General features: G+C 34.3%; 1 protein-coding gene across 1 annotated transcript; it reads right to left on the bottom strand.

Annotated features, from left to right (window-relative positions):
• Nucleotides 1-17591: 17591 nt before the first annotated feature.
• LOC126678334 (uncharacterized) lies at nucleotides 17592-18119 on the bottom strand. Its single transcript, XM_050373236.1, has 3 exons — nucleotides 17993-18119; nucleotides 17756-17884; nucleotides 17592-17662 (listed from the first exon to the last, which is right to left on the bottom strand). The coding sequence occupies exons 1-3, from the start codon at nucleotides 18117-18119 to the stop codon at nucleotides 17592-17594; spliced, it is 327 nt and encodes a 108-aa protein (XP_050229193.1).
• Nucleotides 18120-19401: the final 1282 nt, after the last annotated feature.

Here is a 19401-nt window from a genome sequence, read left to right as displayed (position 1 = left end):
GACGTTTCTCCTTTTAAGAGTTAATCTAAACTCTTTTTTTATTTTTTGCCTTTTTTAAAGTTTAATCTAAACTCTTGTTTTTTGATGTTTCGCCTTTTGGTAGTTAATTTAAACTCTTTTATTTATTTTCGGGAATTTTTCCTTTTGAGAGTTAATCTAAACTCATTTATTTATTTTTGGGTTTCGCCTTTTGAAAGTTAATCTAAACTCTTTTATTTATTTTTGGTGTTTCGCCTTTTGAGAGTTAATCTAAACTCTTTTATTTATTTTTTGCGTTTTGCCTTTTGAAAGTTAATCTAAACTCTTTTATTTATTTTTGGCGTTTCGCATTTTGGGAGAATCTAAACTCTTTTATTTATTTTTAGTGTTTCGCCTTTTGAGAGTTAATCTAAACTCTTTTATTTATTTTTGGCATTTCGCCTTTTGAGTGTTAATCTAAACTCTTTTATTTACTGATTAGGTATTGGACCCTTCCTAGAGCTTCTGGCTCCTTATTCCATTTTGTGTTTATTCATTACATGATTTTGGGAGATGCATTACTTGTATGTTTGGCTTCATCCTTCCTTTTCCTCTTTCTTTTTCTCTTGGAGGTTGACGATTAATTCGTCACAGCATTTTTTTTGGTGATATTGTGGTCTCCTCTCAACGTCACCGCTCCCTTTTCGGTTGATATTTTTATGGCTAGTACTCTAATGCTTGTGAGTGCGGCCGAGCCATAGAGGAATTGTCTTCCTAGGATTGCATTTTACGCCAGCTCCATGTCCACTATGTTAAATAGGGACATGATTTTCTTGTTAATTCCGGGCCAACTACGACTTCTAGTGTTACAGCGCCGAGTGGGTTAGTTGAAGGTCCTCCGAGGCCCAACAATGGGATCGGGACTCGGCGGAGTTTGGCAGTGGTTCCACCAAGGCTTTTATAAGCTACATTTGTCATGAGATTTATCGTGATTCCTTCATCTATGAGAATCAGCTCCATATTCCAGTTCTCGATGCTAGTTGTTACTACCATAGCATCAGTGTGTGGTTTTTTCACGTGTTCGTGGTCTTCTACATCAAAGAAAACCGGGAGCATGTGGGTCACTCTGATGTTCATTACTTCTTTCCTTTGTTTCTTTCTGATGGTCGAACTGCTATGGCCTTCTCTGTTGATCATGTGTATTGTTCCTAGGATTTTGGATGGTTTCTCTTCCTCTTTTTCCTTGCCTTTATCATCTCGGTGTCTTTTGCCCCCTTGATCGTTGTTTTTTGGTTTTTTGGCGATAAACTTTCTGAGTTCGCCTGAGCCTATCATTCTTTCTATTTCTACCTTGTGATCCCTACATTCGTCGGTTTCATGCCTGTATTCGTCACTGAATTTGCAAAACTTCCTTGTGTCTGTGATTTCAGCTTTCATCTTAGGCTGCCTTAGACGTTTAAAACATTTTCTTTTATCCACATGATGACATTTGTCCTACTTGTGTTGAGGGGGGTTTAGTTACGTTCGTCGTCTCAGGGATCGCTCCTTGATTCGTACCTATTTTTGGGGGCGAAACGTCTGTTCTCTTCTGGCCTATGGCGTCTCTCATCCGTTTTGGACTTTGGTCTGTCCCTTGATCTATCTTTTGATTCTTTTCCTTTTTCCTCTTTTCCTCTAATGGCCCTCTGGCCCTCATCTAGCTTAAAATATTTTCGTGCTATTCCTATCAGGTTCGTGAAGGTGGTAGGTTTGTTAACTAGCAGCTTGTCCACTAATTTCTGAATCGCGTCGCGCCTCTTAGTTACTTGGTGGCCATGTTGACGTTCAAATTATCAATTTTCATAGCAAGTTTGTTGAATCTTTCGATATATAGCTTCCCAATATTTCTCCCACTTCCTAGATGCACGATCTTAGAATGCTGGTGGTTGTTTTGGCTGGAAAATTGGTGAGATACCTGTTTAAAAATTCAGTCGACAAGGCTATGAAATTCATGATTGACCTCGATTTGAGCTTGTTGTACCATCTTTAGGCAGTTCCAGTTAGAGTAGTGGAAAAAAGCCGACATAGGATTGTGTCTAAAACGCTTAGTAGGCTCATTATTGCTGAGAATATGGACGTGTGGTCTCTCGGATCTCCTTCTCCGTTGGATGTCGGAAAGATAGGCATCTTCATGTTATGGGGAATTGTTTCCTCCATGATTTCGGCCGATAGGGGTGAACCCTACAATCTCAGGTTGTCTATATCCATATGTTCGACTTTCAACTTCATTAGGGCTTTTGCTACTTTTTTCTCTAAGTATTCCTCAGCTACGTATGTGGTTGCTTTTTTATGGGGACTTAGCCGATTCGCCTTCATCCTCTTGATTTTTCTTTGTTGACTGTGCTTTTTCAGTTTCTTTTTCTTGCCTTTTACATTTTGCATGAATGTCTTCTTTCTCTTTTTCCCTTCGCTCCTCCCTCCTTGAGTTAAGTCTGCTTCTTGCTTCATCTTGGTTATCACCGTTCCTGGTGGCGTTCCCTTGATTTTCCTCTTCTCTGTCTTCATTCCTCTCATCCTGATTTTCAGGAGTTCCACATTCATCATAATTCTTTTCATTTTCTTTGTTTTCTCTGGTAGCTCCTTGTTTATTGGGGTTCTTCCTTGCATTCTCAGTTCTCTACCGGCCTCGGCTAGGTGTCATGGTGAATTGATCTCTTAAAAGCTTCATGGTTTCAGCATGAGCCTTATTTGATTTTCGGGCTTCCTCAGCCATTATGTCCATGTTGGCCTGGAAAGCTTCCAGTATCTTTTGCAGAACTTCATGGTAGACCTCCGGGGATACCACGTTCAGAGTTTGTTCGTTATTCCCTCACAGGCCAAGGAAGGTGATAGGATTACTTCCTCTGAGTTGATGTGTCTGGTACTAGGGCATGGAGTACGAAGTCCCTCCTGTGCTATTTTCTCCAGTGGCGCTGAGTCCATCGTTTCCAGTGAGATTTGATATTCTGGCAGTGTTTGAGCCATCGTTCCCCGTGATGTTTATCACTTGCACGAGTGTTTACTAATGAATTTTTGGATCCATTGGTTGCTTCTTTTTGAGGTTTAATCCGTCAGAAGTCATTCCTTCAATGAGAAATTTGTTTTGAGTTCAGAATAAGCTTCTTCTAGTTTGAAGTTTTTAAGCTTATCCCATAGACGGCGCTAATTGATGGAGTCTGCCTTCTGATCCAGTGATTAAACCTGCAAAAGTAGAAGCTAACTGAACAGTGGTTGTCCGATTAACTCTCCGATGATAAAGTTTGTTTAGGCTTTGAGAACCATTTTGTGTATATGAATGTAATCGTGTTTTTAGGCATACCTTAAACTCTTTATATAGTAATTGAGAAAATACTTAGTAGACTTCAAATAGGAAAGTGATACATAATTAGTAGTGATTGAGCTTCAACAAGGAAGAGATTCTTATTCAAAAGAAAGTCTTATTCAGGTATATCTTCCTGAATAAGCTTATCTTCCTAAATTGGAGTTTGTATTTGAATAGAAAAGAGATTTCACATATTATGTCTTTTGATGATGATATTTCTCGTATATTTGGACTTTTGGTGAATCCCTTCGGCGACACGTTTTCTCCGAGTCCTCGGTGATGTTGGTCCTTCTGGAAATTCAGATGAATCTTCGTTTGATTTTCAAATTTGGCAAATCTCATGGACTCGGGCACTGATATTATCAAATTCTTGCCTTTCGGACGAGAACTAGGATTCTCCTGCGGGGTATATCCTATGCGACTCGGTTCCACTGTAGTTATGCTTGAATTCGATTTCCATCATTTATATTTGTTATTGTTTTTATTTTCTTTTTGATAATGTAAAAGAGAAAGCGTTTGTCGGAGGAATTAAATTCTCGACTTTAGCAGGTATATTATTGTTGAATGTTTATACTATTTGGATTATAACTCATAAAATGTTATTATTATTATTATTATTATTATTAGGGGTGAAGCTACATTGTGTTTTAGGTGGTCAATTTACCGCCTTTAATTTTATTTTATATTTTTTTATTATGCATGTAACTTTTTATATATATAAAAATGTTATTTATATAACTTACTGTCCACCATTACTACCGATATGAATTTTTCGCCCCCAATTTAAAAGATTTTTGGTTTCGCCCTTGATTATTATTATTATTATTATTATTATTGTTATTATTATTATTTTTATTATTATTATTATTATTATTATTATAATAGTAAATAGATGATAATTTAGTTAAATTTTCATGGTTGTTATAGTGTATGAAAAATAGTTAAAGAATATTAACTTTACAATTTAATATATACCTGATAATTATTATTTATAGATGTATAGTTATAAAAAATGAGCATGTAGAACTGAAACTCTTACTTTTATTAAATTAAATCAAATGAAAAAAAATGGCGCTTCTCTTATTTTTTAAAATAAAGAATTTATATTAAAAATATTATTTATCTATTTTATATTATTTTATTTATGGAATATCTTTTTATGTTGGTGAGAATTGAAGAAGTAATTATTTTTTATAAAATAAAACCACTATAATTCTAGCTATGACCACAAATAATTTACCAAAAGAAAAACTAAAAGAACATTTAAAAAAAATTCCAACTACATAATTCTTTTTTGTTTTATGGGATCAATAGAATAAAAATTAAATGCATCACAAATTACCAATTTTTGCAGGTTTTTGATATTTGATATGAACTTTTAATTTTGACATATTTAACAGGAATTTTACAATTTTACAATTATATATCATGTTTGTGTTTTTTTATTCAAAACGGAGCCGTTTTATGTTCAAAACGGTGCCGTTTTACATCCAAAACGACGTCGTTTTACACCTAAAACGGTGTTGGTATCATTATTGTAAAATTTTGAAAGTTCAGGTATTTGTATGCCAAAATTAAAAATTCATATTAAATACTAAAAACACGTGAAAGTTGATGATTTTTTGTACATTTAACCATAAAATAAATACACTGACAGAATCCAAAACTCTTTTTAAGATTCTAAGTGTATTTTCAGCCCAAAATTTAAAAATAAATTTTACTTTACATCCTTTTGAATATTTTACAGTAATTTTATTCCAATTAATTATTTCATTTTTTACACCAAAATAATTTTCTCTATATATTTTCTTTTATATTCAATACTATTATATTTAACCATTTACCATTTACCATTTTACATCTATATTTATATTTTAACCACATACATTTTACATCATTATATTTAGAATATTCTTCTATATATTCTTTTTGTATTGCCTTTCGCAATGGTTGGTTCGTTTTTACGATCACATGTGACTCTGTAAGTAGTACTTTAGCTTTTTTGTCGTAGTCACGACAACTAAACCAATTTTTTATTTCTGAGTACTTCGTCTCGGCTCTTTTATGCACTCGCCCGATGAAGTAAATTAGTTCGAGTTATCCTTCCTCTTTCCTTACTAATACTGTCCCAATTGTTTCTTTTCTTACACAAATATAAAAGTATAGAGTTTTTCCTTTCAATGGCTGACTCAAGAGTGGTGGCGAGGTTAAGAATGTTTTTTTCAGTTCTTCGAATGCTTCTTAGCATTCTTCATTCCAATTGAATTTTTGGGAACATTTAAGAGCTTTAAAAAACGGTGGACATCTTCCAGCCGAGCATGACATAAATCTTCCGAGGGCGGTGATTCGCTTATTGAGCTTGTGAATTTTGTTTACGTTCTTCGGCGGTTTCATGTCCATTATGGCTTTGTTTTTTTCAGGATTCGCCTCTATTCCTCTATGGGATATAATAAATTCCAAGAATTTTTCTCCTTGCACTTCGAATGCGCATTTATCTAGATTTAACTTCATCCCAAATTTGTTCAGGATTTTGAATGTTTTTTGTCACGACCCATTTTCAAGGATCGCGACCGGCGCTAGGGTATGGGTATGGTTGTACCAAAACCCGTAACTAGCCTTGCGGATAATCAACAATTACCTAAACTTGCAAGAAACCAATACTCGGGGGCAACCGAGACTTCAGTCTAGTTCTAGCAGTTCATAAAATACAACATTTATATAATAATTGTTCGATCAATTCCGAGTCATAGCGTAAATGTTTAATAACCCAAGTTATTATATTAAAACAAAAACAATTAAATCAGTAGAATAATTCTGATAACAAGTATTAGACAAATACGACTTCTAATTACTACTGCGGTCTAAGAATAAAATCAGTTTAATAAACCTTATTAATTAAAGTAACACCTCCGAGGAAATAAAGAATCGGAGAACAGCTGACTCGCTCATATCATAACCCTGGAAAATTGGGAAAACAACGGGGTCAGATATACTGAGATGAGTTCATACCACTATTTACATTTATCAAGTGGAAAACCTTTAAAACCGTTTAAAATATTTAATAACAACATTACATATAATAGTTGGAACCCTAATCTATAATACTAAATATAACCATAATCCGATAGGCCTGGTCCCGAGAGCTGAGCTACACTGAGTTACCACCGACCATTCTTAATCCATAACCAGAGTCCCGAGAGCTGAGCTACACCGAGTTACTCTACTGGTCCCGAGAGCTATGCTCACACCGAGTTACGACCACATATCACATACCTTTTCTAGATCAATACCGGTGCGCACGCAGTCCTAATGATGCCCATTAGGTAGCATGTTCCAACTAATAGCCATAATGGAAAAACAGTTCGAAATATATGTACAATATATATTTATATATAAAAATATCAATTTACTTAATAAAGCGGTAAATAGTAAGTACAAACTCACCGCTTGCTAATTCACGTGATAACATGGCAAGCAACTAATCCTGATTCGTCTCCGAAGCATGAACAGTCGACGAGTCTAGACAATATAAATCAGAATTAAAACATGTCCTAACTCTAAAGAGTACTAGACAACACATATGACTAGCACAAACATCAACGAGCCAAGACAAAACAAACACACTCACTTAATCCATAGCCAAAGCATAAACCAAAGTAGAGTAATCATACATATTGAACATAACCGAAGTCATGCGATATTTAAGTCAAATTGAGTTTCCACTTTGAAAACATAATCCGGAAATCATTTCAATAACTTAGTTAAAATCATAAAACTAAGTTTAAAGCAAAGTGGTGACCTAGCCGAGTTATCACAACTGCCAAGCCTATACTCACAAATTGGGCGACCCAAGTCTAACCCAAACCAAACATCCAACTAAAGTAAAACAATTCGTTTAAAGTCCGGAATCATTATAATATACCAAAGTCTCAATTTAGAAAACAAGGGAACTCAAATTAAACATTAAAATCCAAGTATATCATCATGATTATAAAGTGTTCGATAAAAGTCCCCAAAGGATAAACACAACCAAATAAGCCAAAAACCAATATACAACACCCCTATCATGCTTAATAATCATATTTTATATAACACATGCCATAATAAAATATTTGGAATCAATTAACATATTTTTTTACAAAATTAAGCCAATTAAGCATTCATGGCACTTAGCCCAAAAACGAGACCAAACATGAATTGCCAAACTAAACACCTTAGATCAGTTCATATACATTCCATAATCAATAATATGAAAGTAATTCAGATCTTAAGTCATTACAAAGCATCGAATCCGAAATCAAAGCATTTTAGCGTAAAACTAGCTAGTTTGCAAACTAAGCTAACACGTAGAAAAACATTTATGATTCAAACTCTCAAACTCATTTAGAACAGTAGTATATCATACATAATTTCAAAATACCAAACCAACTCGGATATAAACTCATGCCAACATCCCTTAAACAATCGATAACGCAATTTCGTTAGAAATTGCCTAAACATGATAAACAAGCCAAATCATGCATTCGACAACCCAAATCATATAGTCACTGATCCTAAATCATATAAACTTAATTTAAATCATCTAAGAGCAGTAGTTGTATCAATTTAAAACATTTAATTGATTACAACTCTTGAAAACCATAAATTCATCATTTAACTCAATTTCGGCTAAAACATGCGAGAACATGCCAAAGGTGTGATACAACCATATAGATCAGATCTTAAACATTAAATCCATCAAACATATCATCCATATCAGTGATCTAAGCATAGCATCTCATTTTCATGAATTTAAAACACTAAATTGATTAGAATATAAAACTTGCTTGAAAAACCTTAACATTGATGAATCATGCCAAACGCTTTCCAAAACATGTAATATCATATTATACATGAAAAACATAATCATAGTATACATACAACTCACTATCATAAGCATGACATAATAATAACAATGATTCAGTCCATATAAAACTTTAGATATGCAATCCTAGGCAAAATAACCCAAAAACAAAATCATGAATTATAAGGATGAGAAACCATTACCTAATAATGAAGAACAACATGTTAATTGGGCTAATAATCACCCATGGCCCCTGAACTTTAGGGGTACGGGTGCTAAACCCTCTGATGTCTAAAAACGGGCGCTAAACCCCCTGATCTTTGTGGCGGCGCTCACAAAACCCCCTAAGACCCAAAAAACCCAAAAAATGACCAAAATACCCCTGGCGCCATCTTTTCTGGTCAACTGACATTTTTTTTAAAAAAACTGACAGTGCCGTCAGCAAAATACCTTAAAATTTTCAAACACCCAAAATACCCCTAATTTAATTTAGAAAAGGACAAAAAAAAAACAAACCAACCCAATTTTATCCAACCATTCGATTAACCCAACAAAACAACCAACCACCACCAAACCCAACCGCCGCCACAATCCCACGATTGCCGAAAAATTTTCCGGTCATCTTCTTCGAATTGAAGATGACCGGAAAATTATGGTCATCATGTTGTGCCTGAGAAGACGACCCAGCTGGGTCGTCTTCTCAGGCTGGGAGGACGACCCAGCTGGGTCGTCTTCCTCAGGGGGCAGACGACCCAGCTGGGTCGTCTTCCTCATGGAAGAAAGACGACCCAGCTGGGTCGTCTACTATTCTTGAAGAACAGGCTGTTCTTCAAGAACAGATCTGTTTTTGAAGAACAGATCTGTTCTTCAAGAGCAGATTCTATTCTTTGAAGAACAGAATTTTCCTTCTCGAAGAGGACGACCGGAGACGGCGGCGGCGGCGAGTGTTTGGGTTGTTGGTGAATGAGTTGGCCAAATAGTTTAGGTTAGATTGAGTTGGTTTGGGTTGGATTTAGTTGGCTTGGATTGAGTTGGGGTATTTTAGGTGTTTTGATTTTTTTTATTTTTTTGCTGACGTGGCAGATGACGTGGCGCTGTCAATTTTTTTAAGAATGTCAGTTGACCAGAAAAGACGGCGCCAGGGGTATTTTGGTCATTTTTTGGGTTTTTTTGGGGCTTAGGGGGTTTTGTGAGCGCCGCTACAAAGATCAAGGGGTTTAGCGCCCGTTTTTATACATCAGGGGGTTTATCGCCCGTACCTTTAAAGTTCAGGGGCCATGGGTGATTATTAGCCTGTTAATTGAGATATAAATAGAAGGTATGAAGGGATGGACCGAAATCAAAAGGTTCCACAAGTCTCCAACGAAGAACAAAATTGATGAAATCGCGTAGATCTTGTAACAAGGATGTAAAATCACATACTTAGCATAATGAATCGCATCCGGAATTTTTAGAACGAAGGAAATATGTATTTTATATAAAATAATTCATCTTAGGGTTTGTGGGAAGGGAAAAGGGGCTGCTCACATGAATTAGCGGTCTACTTATAGACTCTTACGGGCTTTACTTGGGCTTTGTTTAAAGTCTTACGATTTAATAGTTATTTTTAGAGTGAGAAACCTCCAAATAACAATCCAACCGACCAGATTTTAGTAAATCCTCTTAGGAACAACATATCCAAAGATGAGCCCGATCCGACCGTTCAGTTGTGAGATATCAACGTTTTATTAACACATGGCAGTTTTGGAAAATATGTAAATGCTATTTTGATTAATACCCAAAAATAAATTGAATGAACATCGAACACATAAGGGCTCATGGGATACATATGAGACACTCAAAAAGATACTATCAAGGTATCATAAGTTTTACTTTTAACGTAAAACAATCCAAAATCAAGTCGAAAACATAACAAGAACATGATGAAATACAAAAGAACAAAGAATTCAAGAAAATAACTAATTTCTAACGGATAACCGAACTGACAAATCAAGTTTGAAAACACGGGGTATTACATTCTCCCCAACTAAAAAAAAAATCGTCCTCGAATTCAAAACAAAACAACCGTCGAACAACATATCATAAGACTACACGTCTAGCTGAACAAAATGTATAAAACTGATATGAAAACGTATCAACAAGATACCCAACATAACAAGGACAACAAACTTGCAAACGAACTCAGTCTTACAAGAACAGTCCTCAGTCAAGGACCAACCCAACTGTAATAACAGTACTCTGTTTTTAACTATATACGCACTTGCGTAAGTAAAACTAAACAGGTTGTCCCTCGAAACAACTCAATACCTCCAGTTGCATAAACCGAACACACTCAAAGGTCACCAAAGTACCGACACAACTACCACTAGAGCATAAACGATAATGCAACTCTAGGTGAGATCAACCAAGATAAAACAAACTCTATTACACAACACTCGGCTGATATACTTAGGATAATTAAGAACGAATCTTGAATCTCAAAATTGACACTGATTCGCAATATAAGCGATCACAACACACATATGCACCAAATTCTGCATCTAACAATTTGGTGCTCTAACTAATACTCGTTCAACGCAACAAGAAATAACAACAATTATTCAACTGAGAGTCACAATTACTCTATACCGGAGTGGCTTCCAAAACCATCTCGAAACTCATCTATTAAAAAATCCTCAATATAAAATACAAGATCAAGCACTAAGCTCGACTATAGTTCTTACAACTCCAAACCTATCATCAAAATAGGAATACTGAAAAACACAAGCTGATAAATTCTTGCGTTCTACAACACTTAATTATTCCACTTATAATATCTCGATAACAAAATAATCAATAACAAAACCCAATAAACTTCAAATAATATTTCGGTTCCACAACAAACACTATAATAATCATCCAATCCTAACGATTAATACCAACTTGATAATACTATTAACTTGTGAATCATAAAACACCAAGACGCATACCGTTTTTCCCAAAAAACGTGAACTTAACTCATAATAATTGAATCTCCAGATTGGTAATAAACAATCTCAATTACAATGATTCCTCCAATCATTTAGAAACATTATGCCCCAATTAAACTGAACCTTGACTGCATCTCACAACTTTAAAAAAAAATTGTCTCTCACAATGATCAAAACGATATAAAAATATTACAATAATACCATCCATTAACAAAATTGATTAACCAATCATGGTTGTCGAAACATATTAACCGTGATTCCTGATTCTCAAATCAACTATATCATATATCCAAATCAAACTCAAATTTTCAAAATTATTCAATCAATTGACTATAACCTCGTATAGAATGAGAGATCAATACGAACAGTTTACTACGACCAGATTGTTAGTTATGCTCAAAACCAACCCTGGGGGTATAAAATCTTTTAATACAAAATATTTTGTATACAAAATTTTTCCACCCTGTTTAAAAGACTCTACGTCTTACACCTCCTTTTTCATTCAAAATTGAAATATCTTTACCGTTGAAAAACCATTAGTTTTGCAAACCCTTGAAAATTTTCAAATCTCCACATTTGAATCTGAATTTTTTTCCTTTTAATACATTTGCAAATTTATAAAACAGCTCAACTGTCAAAATTTATGTTTTCTTAAAATCAAACTTGTTAAAACACTTTTTAAACAGTTTATACTTTAAAAGCCAACTGTGGCAAAATCCTCCGTATTCAAAATACACATTGATGTTTCAAACATCCCTAAATTTTAAGTCGCTTCTAAATCCTCTCAAACAAAAACACAATTTGAAGAAATCGCTCAAGCGAAAAATTTATTATCCCTTTTGAATCAATTTTGACAAAATTTCTCCCTTTCCCCAGAAAGGTAAAATCAGCAATGTAAATCTCTTGTTTATAAACATTCCTTTATATCAGTACACCAAAATACTTTGGACAATTTCAAATCTGGAAAGATAAAGTTTCTTTTAACAATGTGGTGTATACACACACATGAGCATAACCAACATCCTTAATCGACAAATCCTTAAATCACAAATCGGAAATTATCATGAACACTCCCTAATCTGAATCTAACCATAAACCGCACTTGGCACCACTATATCTCGAGCACAATCTCAAAATCATTCTTACTCATAACCACACGATTTTGATTTTACAGACCAATCACCCACAACGTAAACGTCCAATAACCATCACCATCATCACAGAGTATTTGTCTAGCTACCTTTTGGTAACAGTTTCAAAATCATTTGAAATCCAACAACTTTATAAATAAATATATCACAATGTGACTCGCGAGTTCGTTTCAAAACATCTTTCTCAAAACACTTTATCGATAAAATCCATTTTACATAATTGTGCGCCAGGGTGATGACACCTCTCATCCCCAAAGAGTTGTATCCAACCCTAATCATTTCTATGCACGTGATGCATGTACTATTATGCATGTATCAATTGTTTTAGTGAACATACTCGGTGCTTAATGCAGTCCTATTCGTGACATTCAAAATGCATGTTCATGATATGTGTGGGCACAATTACGTGTTGAAAATATTTCAAATATTTTAACAATTCAACATTTGAAATCAACTTCTCAATAAAATATTTGCTAGACTTTACACTCTGTGAGATATGCACTCGATAGCCTAAAAATATTTCTCAAATTCCTTACTTGCAACCTAGCAATATTCGATGCTATACAAACTCCTCCTAATTACAACTCTACAATAAAAAATATCTAACTAACTTCAATCCAGACTGAGCATAACCAAAGAAAATAGCACATAAAAAAACGTTTCTAATCTTCTTTTTTTACCGTCAGCTCCTGCATCGCATCCTCGGACTTGATTGAAACACCGGTGTATTAATACACCGGTCTATCTTCTCGGTTCAGAGTTTCCAATATCCGTTTTAGGATAATCAAAAATCATCAGCCAAATCAAGGGAATATTTCCCTCATCTTCCTCGATATCGAAACCCAAAGATTTCGATCCACGAATCATACATCAAGGTAAGTCAACCTTGACCACGTGAATAAATCATCTCACGTGCTACTCCACACGAAGAGAAACAAATACAATCAACTTAGTCCAACCAAACTTGCGAGATATTCAACGCAATTAAACCAAAAATTATTATGATTTTCACAACTATAAACCACGTAAGCATGCCATTAAATAAAATTAACCCCAACATATTTTATAGACGGAATTAGGACATGCTAAAACAAGCTTGAACCTTTGTATTAAAATCAACTTGCAATAATATCATATTTTAAAAATACGCTTCAAAATTCATTTTATAATTTAAAGTCAATTACAAAATTTCCAAACTTTTAGTTGAGCCCTACGGTTAAACAAAATCACTATTTGTAAAAATCTCTTCTTATAATTAGTTGCTTTAAAACGGATACTCAAGTATCTCAAATCATGAAAATCATCGAGCTAGCCGAAAATTACAACTACTAATCTTAACTCCTAAATTTGGGTGACCCAAGTCGAACCCCAAAACAAACGTTTATAAAACGTATTTAAAATATTTGCCATCCGGAAAAATCATTTTAATAAAATTTTCATGCTTTCAAAATTGAGAGCTCAACGCAAACCAACCGCTAAACGGTAATCCAAAACTCAACTGAGAAATCTTTAATCTCAAACATCCATTCCGTAAATCGCAAAATTAAAAATAGAATAAAAATCCTCTTTATTAGTAACTTAACCAAAAATCAAGCTTTTAAAGAATTTACTCAAACTTCTCTTTTGATTCTGTGTCAAAACACAATTTAAGTAAAATCACTTTTCTGAATGAAAACCCTTAAAGAACATGTGGTCAAACCATATATGACCATAAAACACGTTTTAAAGTTTAACCCAAAATTTCTTTATTAGGAAACAAGACTAACGCCCAAATATATCCTCATAGGTACTAGCGTATATAGCACCCAACAATTACGGCTAAAGCCAAAATGTACTACCAAATAATCCATCGTTATTAATTCATTAGTGGCATAAAGCCAAAATTTATCAAACAACATTATACCCAAGTATGAGTTTTAGAAAAATTTATCAACCTAAGATTTCCCGAGAAATCGAAAGCAATAGTAAAATCACCCAAGTGAAATAACCTCAACATAATAAATCACAACAAGTAACATCCAAGTTAAATTAATTGTCAATCATAGCATCAATACCAAATAAAGACTGACAGACATCACCTATAGGATGTAGGCTGAAAGTTTGAAAACAAATGATGACGTTTTAAAAAGACAAGACACGAATCCTAATTCCGCAGTAGTTCCTAAGACACGACATCAACTTTCATGCCAAAAACACATAACAAATAACATGCATAAGGCCTTGGTTTGAAACCAAAGCTCTAATACCAAGTTTGTCACGACCCATTTTCAAGGATCGTGACCGGCGCTAGGGTATGGGTATGGTTGTACCAAAACCCGTAGCTAGCCTTGCGGATAACCAACAATTACCTAAACTTGCAAGAAACCAATGCTCGGGGGCAACCGAGACTTCAGCCTAGTTCTAGCAGTTCATAAAATACAACATTTATATAATAATTGTTCGATCAATTCCGAGTCATAGCGTAAATGTTTAATAACCCAAGTTATTATATTAAAACCAAAACAATTAAATCAGTAGAATAATTCTGATAACAAGTATTAGACAAATACGACTTCTAATTACTACTGCGGTCTAAGAATAAAATCAGTTTAATAAACCTTATTAATTAAAGTAACACCTCCGAGGAAATAAAGAATCGGAGAGCAGCTGACTCGCTCATATCATAACCCTGGAAAATTGGGAAAACAACGGGGTCAGATATACTGAGATGAGTTCATACCACTATTTACATTTATCAAGTGGAAAACCTTTAAAACCGTTTAAAATATTTAATAACAACATTACATATAATAGTTGGAACCCTAATCTACAATACTAAATATAACCATAATCCGATAGGCCTGGTCCTGAGAGCTGAGCTACACCGAGTTACCACCGACCATTCTTAATCCATAACCAGAGTCCCGAGAGCTGAGCTACACCGAGTTACTCTACTGGTCCCGAGAACTATGCTCACGCCGAGTTACCACCACATATCACATACCTTTTCTAGATCAATACCGGTGCGCACGCAGTCCTAATGATGCCCATTAGGTAGCATGTTCCAACTAATAGCCATAATGGAAAAACAGTTCGAAATATATGTACAATATATATTTATATATAAAAATATCAATTTACTTAATAAAGCGGTAAATAGTAAGTAGAAACTCACCGCTTGCTAATTCACGTGATAACATGGCAAGCAACTAATCCTGATTCGTCTCCGAAGCATGAACAGTCGACGAGTCTAGACAATATAAATCAGAATTAAAACATGTCCTAACTCTAAAGAGTACTAGACAACACATATGACTAGCACAAACATCAACGAGCCAAGACAAAACAAACACACTCACTTAATCCATTGCCAAAGCATAAACCAAAGTAGAGTAATCATACATATTGAACATAACCGAAGTCATACGATATTTAAGTCAAATTGAGTTTCCACTTTGAAAACATAATCCGGAAATCATTTCAATAACTTAGTTAAAATCATAAAACTAAGTTTAAACCAAAGTGGTGAGCTAGCCGAGTTATCACAACTGTCAAGCCTATACTTACAAACTGGGCGACCCAAGTCTAACCCAAACCAAACATCCAACCAAAGTAAAACAATTTGTTTAAAGTCCGGAATCATTTAAATATACCAAAGTCTCAATTTAGAAAACAAGGAAACTCAAATTAAACATTAAAATCCAAGTATATCATCATGATTATAAAGTGTTCGATAAAATCCCCAAAGGATAAACACAACCAAATAAGCCAAAAACCAATATACAACAGCCCTAGCATGCTTAATAATCATATTTTATATAACACATGCCATAGCAAAACATTTGGAATCAATTAACATACTTTTTACAAAATCAAGCCAATTAAGCATTCATGGCACTTAGCCCAAAAACGAGACCAAACATGAATCGCCAAACTAAACACCTTAGATCAGTTCATATACATTCCATAATCAATAATATGAAAGTAATTCAGATCTTAAGTCATTACAAAGCATCGAATCCGAAATCAAAGCATTTTAGCGTAAAATTAGCTAGTTTGCAAACTAAGCTAACACGTAGCAAAACATTTATGATTCAAACTCTCAAACTCATTTAGATCAGTAGTATATCATACATAATTTCAAAATACCAAACCAACTCGGATCTAAACTCATGCCAACATCCCTTAAACAATCGATAAGACAATTTCGCTAGAAATTGCCTAAACATGCTAAACAAGCCAAATCATGCATTTGACAACCCAAATCATATTGTCACTGATCGTAAATCATATAAACATCATTTAAATAATCTTAGAGCAGTAGGTGTATCAATTTAAAATATTTAATTGATTACAACACTTGAAAACCATAAATTCATCATTTAACGAAATTTCGGCTAAAACATGCGAGAAGATACCAAAGGTGTGATACAACCATATAGATTAGATCTTAAACATTAAATCCATCAAACATATCATCCATATCAGTAACCTAAGCATAGCATCTCATTTTCATGAATTTAAAACACTAAATCGATTAGAATATAAAACTTGCTAGAAAAACCTTCACATTGATGAATCATGCCAAACGCTTACCAAAACATGTAATATCAGATTATACATGAAACACATAATCATAGTATACATACAACTCACTATCATAAGCATGACATAATAATAACAATGATTCAGTCCATATAAAACTCTAGATATGCAATCCTAGGCAAAATAACCCAAAAACGAAATCATGAATCATAAGGATGAGAAACCATTACCTAATAATGAAGAACAATATGTTAATTGAGATATAAATAGAAGGTATGAAGCGCTGGACCGAAATCAAAAGGTTCCACAAGTCTCCAACGAAGAACAAAATTGATGAAATCGCGTAGATCTTGTAAAACGGATTTAAAATCACATACTTAGCGTAATGAATCGCATCCGGAATTGTTAGAACGAAGGAAATATGTATTTTATATAAAATAATTCGTTTTAGGGTTTGTGGGAAGGAAAAGGGGGCTGCTCACATGAATTAGGGGTCTACTTATAGACTCCTATGGGCTTTACTTGGGCTTTGTTTAAAGTCTTACGATTTAATAGTTATTTTTAGAGTTAGAAACGTCTAAATAACAATCCAACCGACCGGATAGTAGTAAATCCTCTTAGGAACAACATATCCAAAGATGAGCCTGATCCGACCGTTCAATTGTGAGATATCAACGTTTTACTAACACATGGCAGTTTTGGAAAATATGTAAATGCTGTTTTGATTAATACCCAAAAATAAATTGAATGAAGATCGAACACATAAGATCTCATGGGATACATATGAGACACTCAAAAATATACTATCAAGGTATCATAAGTTTTACTTTTAGCGTAAAACAATCCAGACTCAAGTCGAAAACATAACAAGAACATGCTGAAATACAAAAGAACAAAGAATTCAAGAAAATAACTAATTTCTAACGGATAACCAAACTGACAAATCAAGTTTGAAAACACGGGGTATTACATTTCTCTAGGTCTTTTGCGTGATTCTCAGCGTTTTCAGTTTTTATGGTCAGATCATCTACGTATACTTGAACTCGTTTTCTAATTTCTTCTTTGAACATGAAGTTCATTAACCTTTGGTATGTTGCTCCTACATTTTTTTGTTTGAAAGGCATCACTGTGTAGCAATATGCTTCTCCCTCCGTGAAGAACGATGTTTTTTTTTAATCTTCCTGTTTGATTGGTATTTTATGATAGCCTTGGGCTGCGTCGTCTAGGTTGTACATGGCGTGTCCTGCTATTAAGTCGATAAAGTCATCTATGTCAGGAAAACGATAGATGTCTTTTGGGCAAACTTTGTTCAAGTCGGTGTAATCCACACACATCCTGTTTTTCCCATTAGCGTTTTTCACGATTACTACGTTAGCTACCCATTATGGATAATGTACTTCTCTGATAAATCCAACTTTCATGAGTTTCTATGCAGCATCAGCTATTATTTTTTGCTTTTTCTTCAAAGAATTTTCTCTTCTTCTGTTTCACGGGGTTTTCTCCTTCAGCTACGCTCAGTTCGTGGGTTATGATATGTTGATCAATTCCCACGATTTATTAAGATTTGGAGGAAACGTTCCTATGTTCCTTTTTAGCATCTCCATGATTCCGTCTTTGTGTTTGGTGTGTATGTCCACTCCCAGGTTCACCTTCTTCTCCGCATTTAGCTCCAATTTTTTCATCTCGCCGTTGGGGATGCTTTCTTTTTCTTTTATTTTATGGTTCAAGATTTCTTCGATTGTCATTGTTTTGAATGATTCTTGCACCGATTTTTCATAGAAAATTTTGGCGGCTACCTGGCTTCTTTTGATTATGATGATACCTGTTTTTGTAGGTGTCTTCATTGTACTAGCTTTTATACTCGTCACTGCGGCCGAGTCGTGGAGGAATGGTCGTCGCATGATGGCATAATTTGGTAGATCAATGTCTACGATGGTGAATCGTGTTGGTAGTTCTTCATCCCCCCTTTGTTTTCCTAGCTTTACATCCAGGACGATCATGCCCGTAGGTCTGATGGGAGGTCCACCAAACCCGGTTCATGGAGTAGCGTTTCTTTTTAGCTATGTAAAGACTCTTCCAAAGCTTTCATACGCTTTCTTTGTCATAAATTTGGTCGCATTTCCTCTATCTATTAATACCCTTTTCATGTTCCAATGTTCAATTACCATATCTACAACCAGGGCATAGCTATATGCCTGATTGATTAACCGAGAAATGAGTTTGTGCGAATACTGTATACCAAAATATGAGTTTTTACTATTTATAAACGAAAAAATGGGTTGAGAAATGATTATGTGTTGGAGTTAAAAATAGAGACCCATACTCAAATTTGAGTATAGGTTAGAGATGGTCTAACCCTACTTTTCAATATTATTTAGAGAGAAATAGCAACACCATTCAACAAATTAAATTGATAAGCAAACAATTACTATCTGCCCTTTAGGTTTAGATTTCAAATACTATTATTTTAGCACCGTTTGAATTGGAGGTTATTTGAAATCTATGGATTTTATAAAATTAAGAATTGTAAATCTGTAAAATATAAATTCAATTAATTTATAAATTGTACCTTTTAAATTAAAAATAAAATTTATAAATTTATAAGGATATATTTGG

This window comes from Mercurialis annua, linkage group LG4, assembly GCF_937616625.2.
Source record: "Mercurialis annua linkage group LG4, ddMerAnnu1.2, whole genome shotgun sequence".
NCBI lineage: Eukaryota > Viridiplantae > Streptophyta > Magnoliopsida > Malpighiales > Euphorbiaceae > Mercurialis > Mercurialis annua.
Note: the sequence above shows the minus strand (reverse complement) of the source record. Positions and strands in the feature narration are given on the sequence as shown.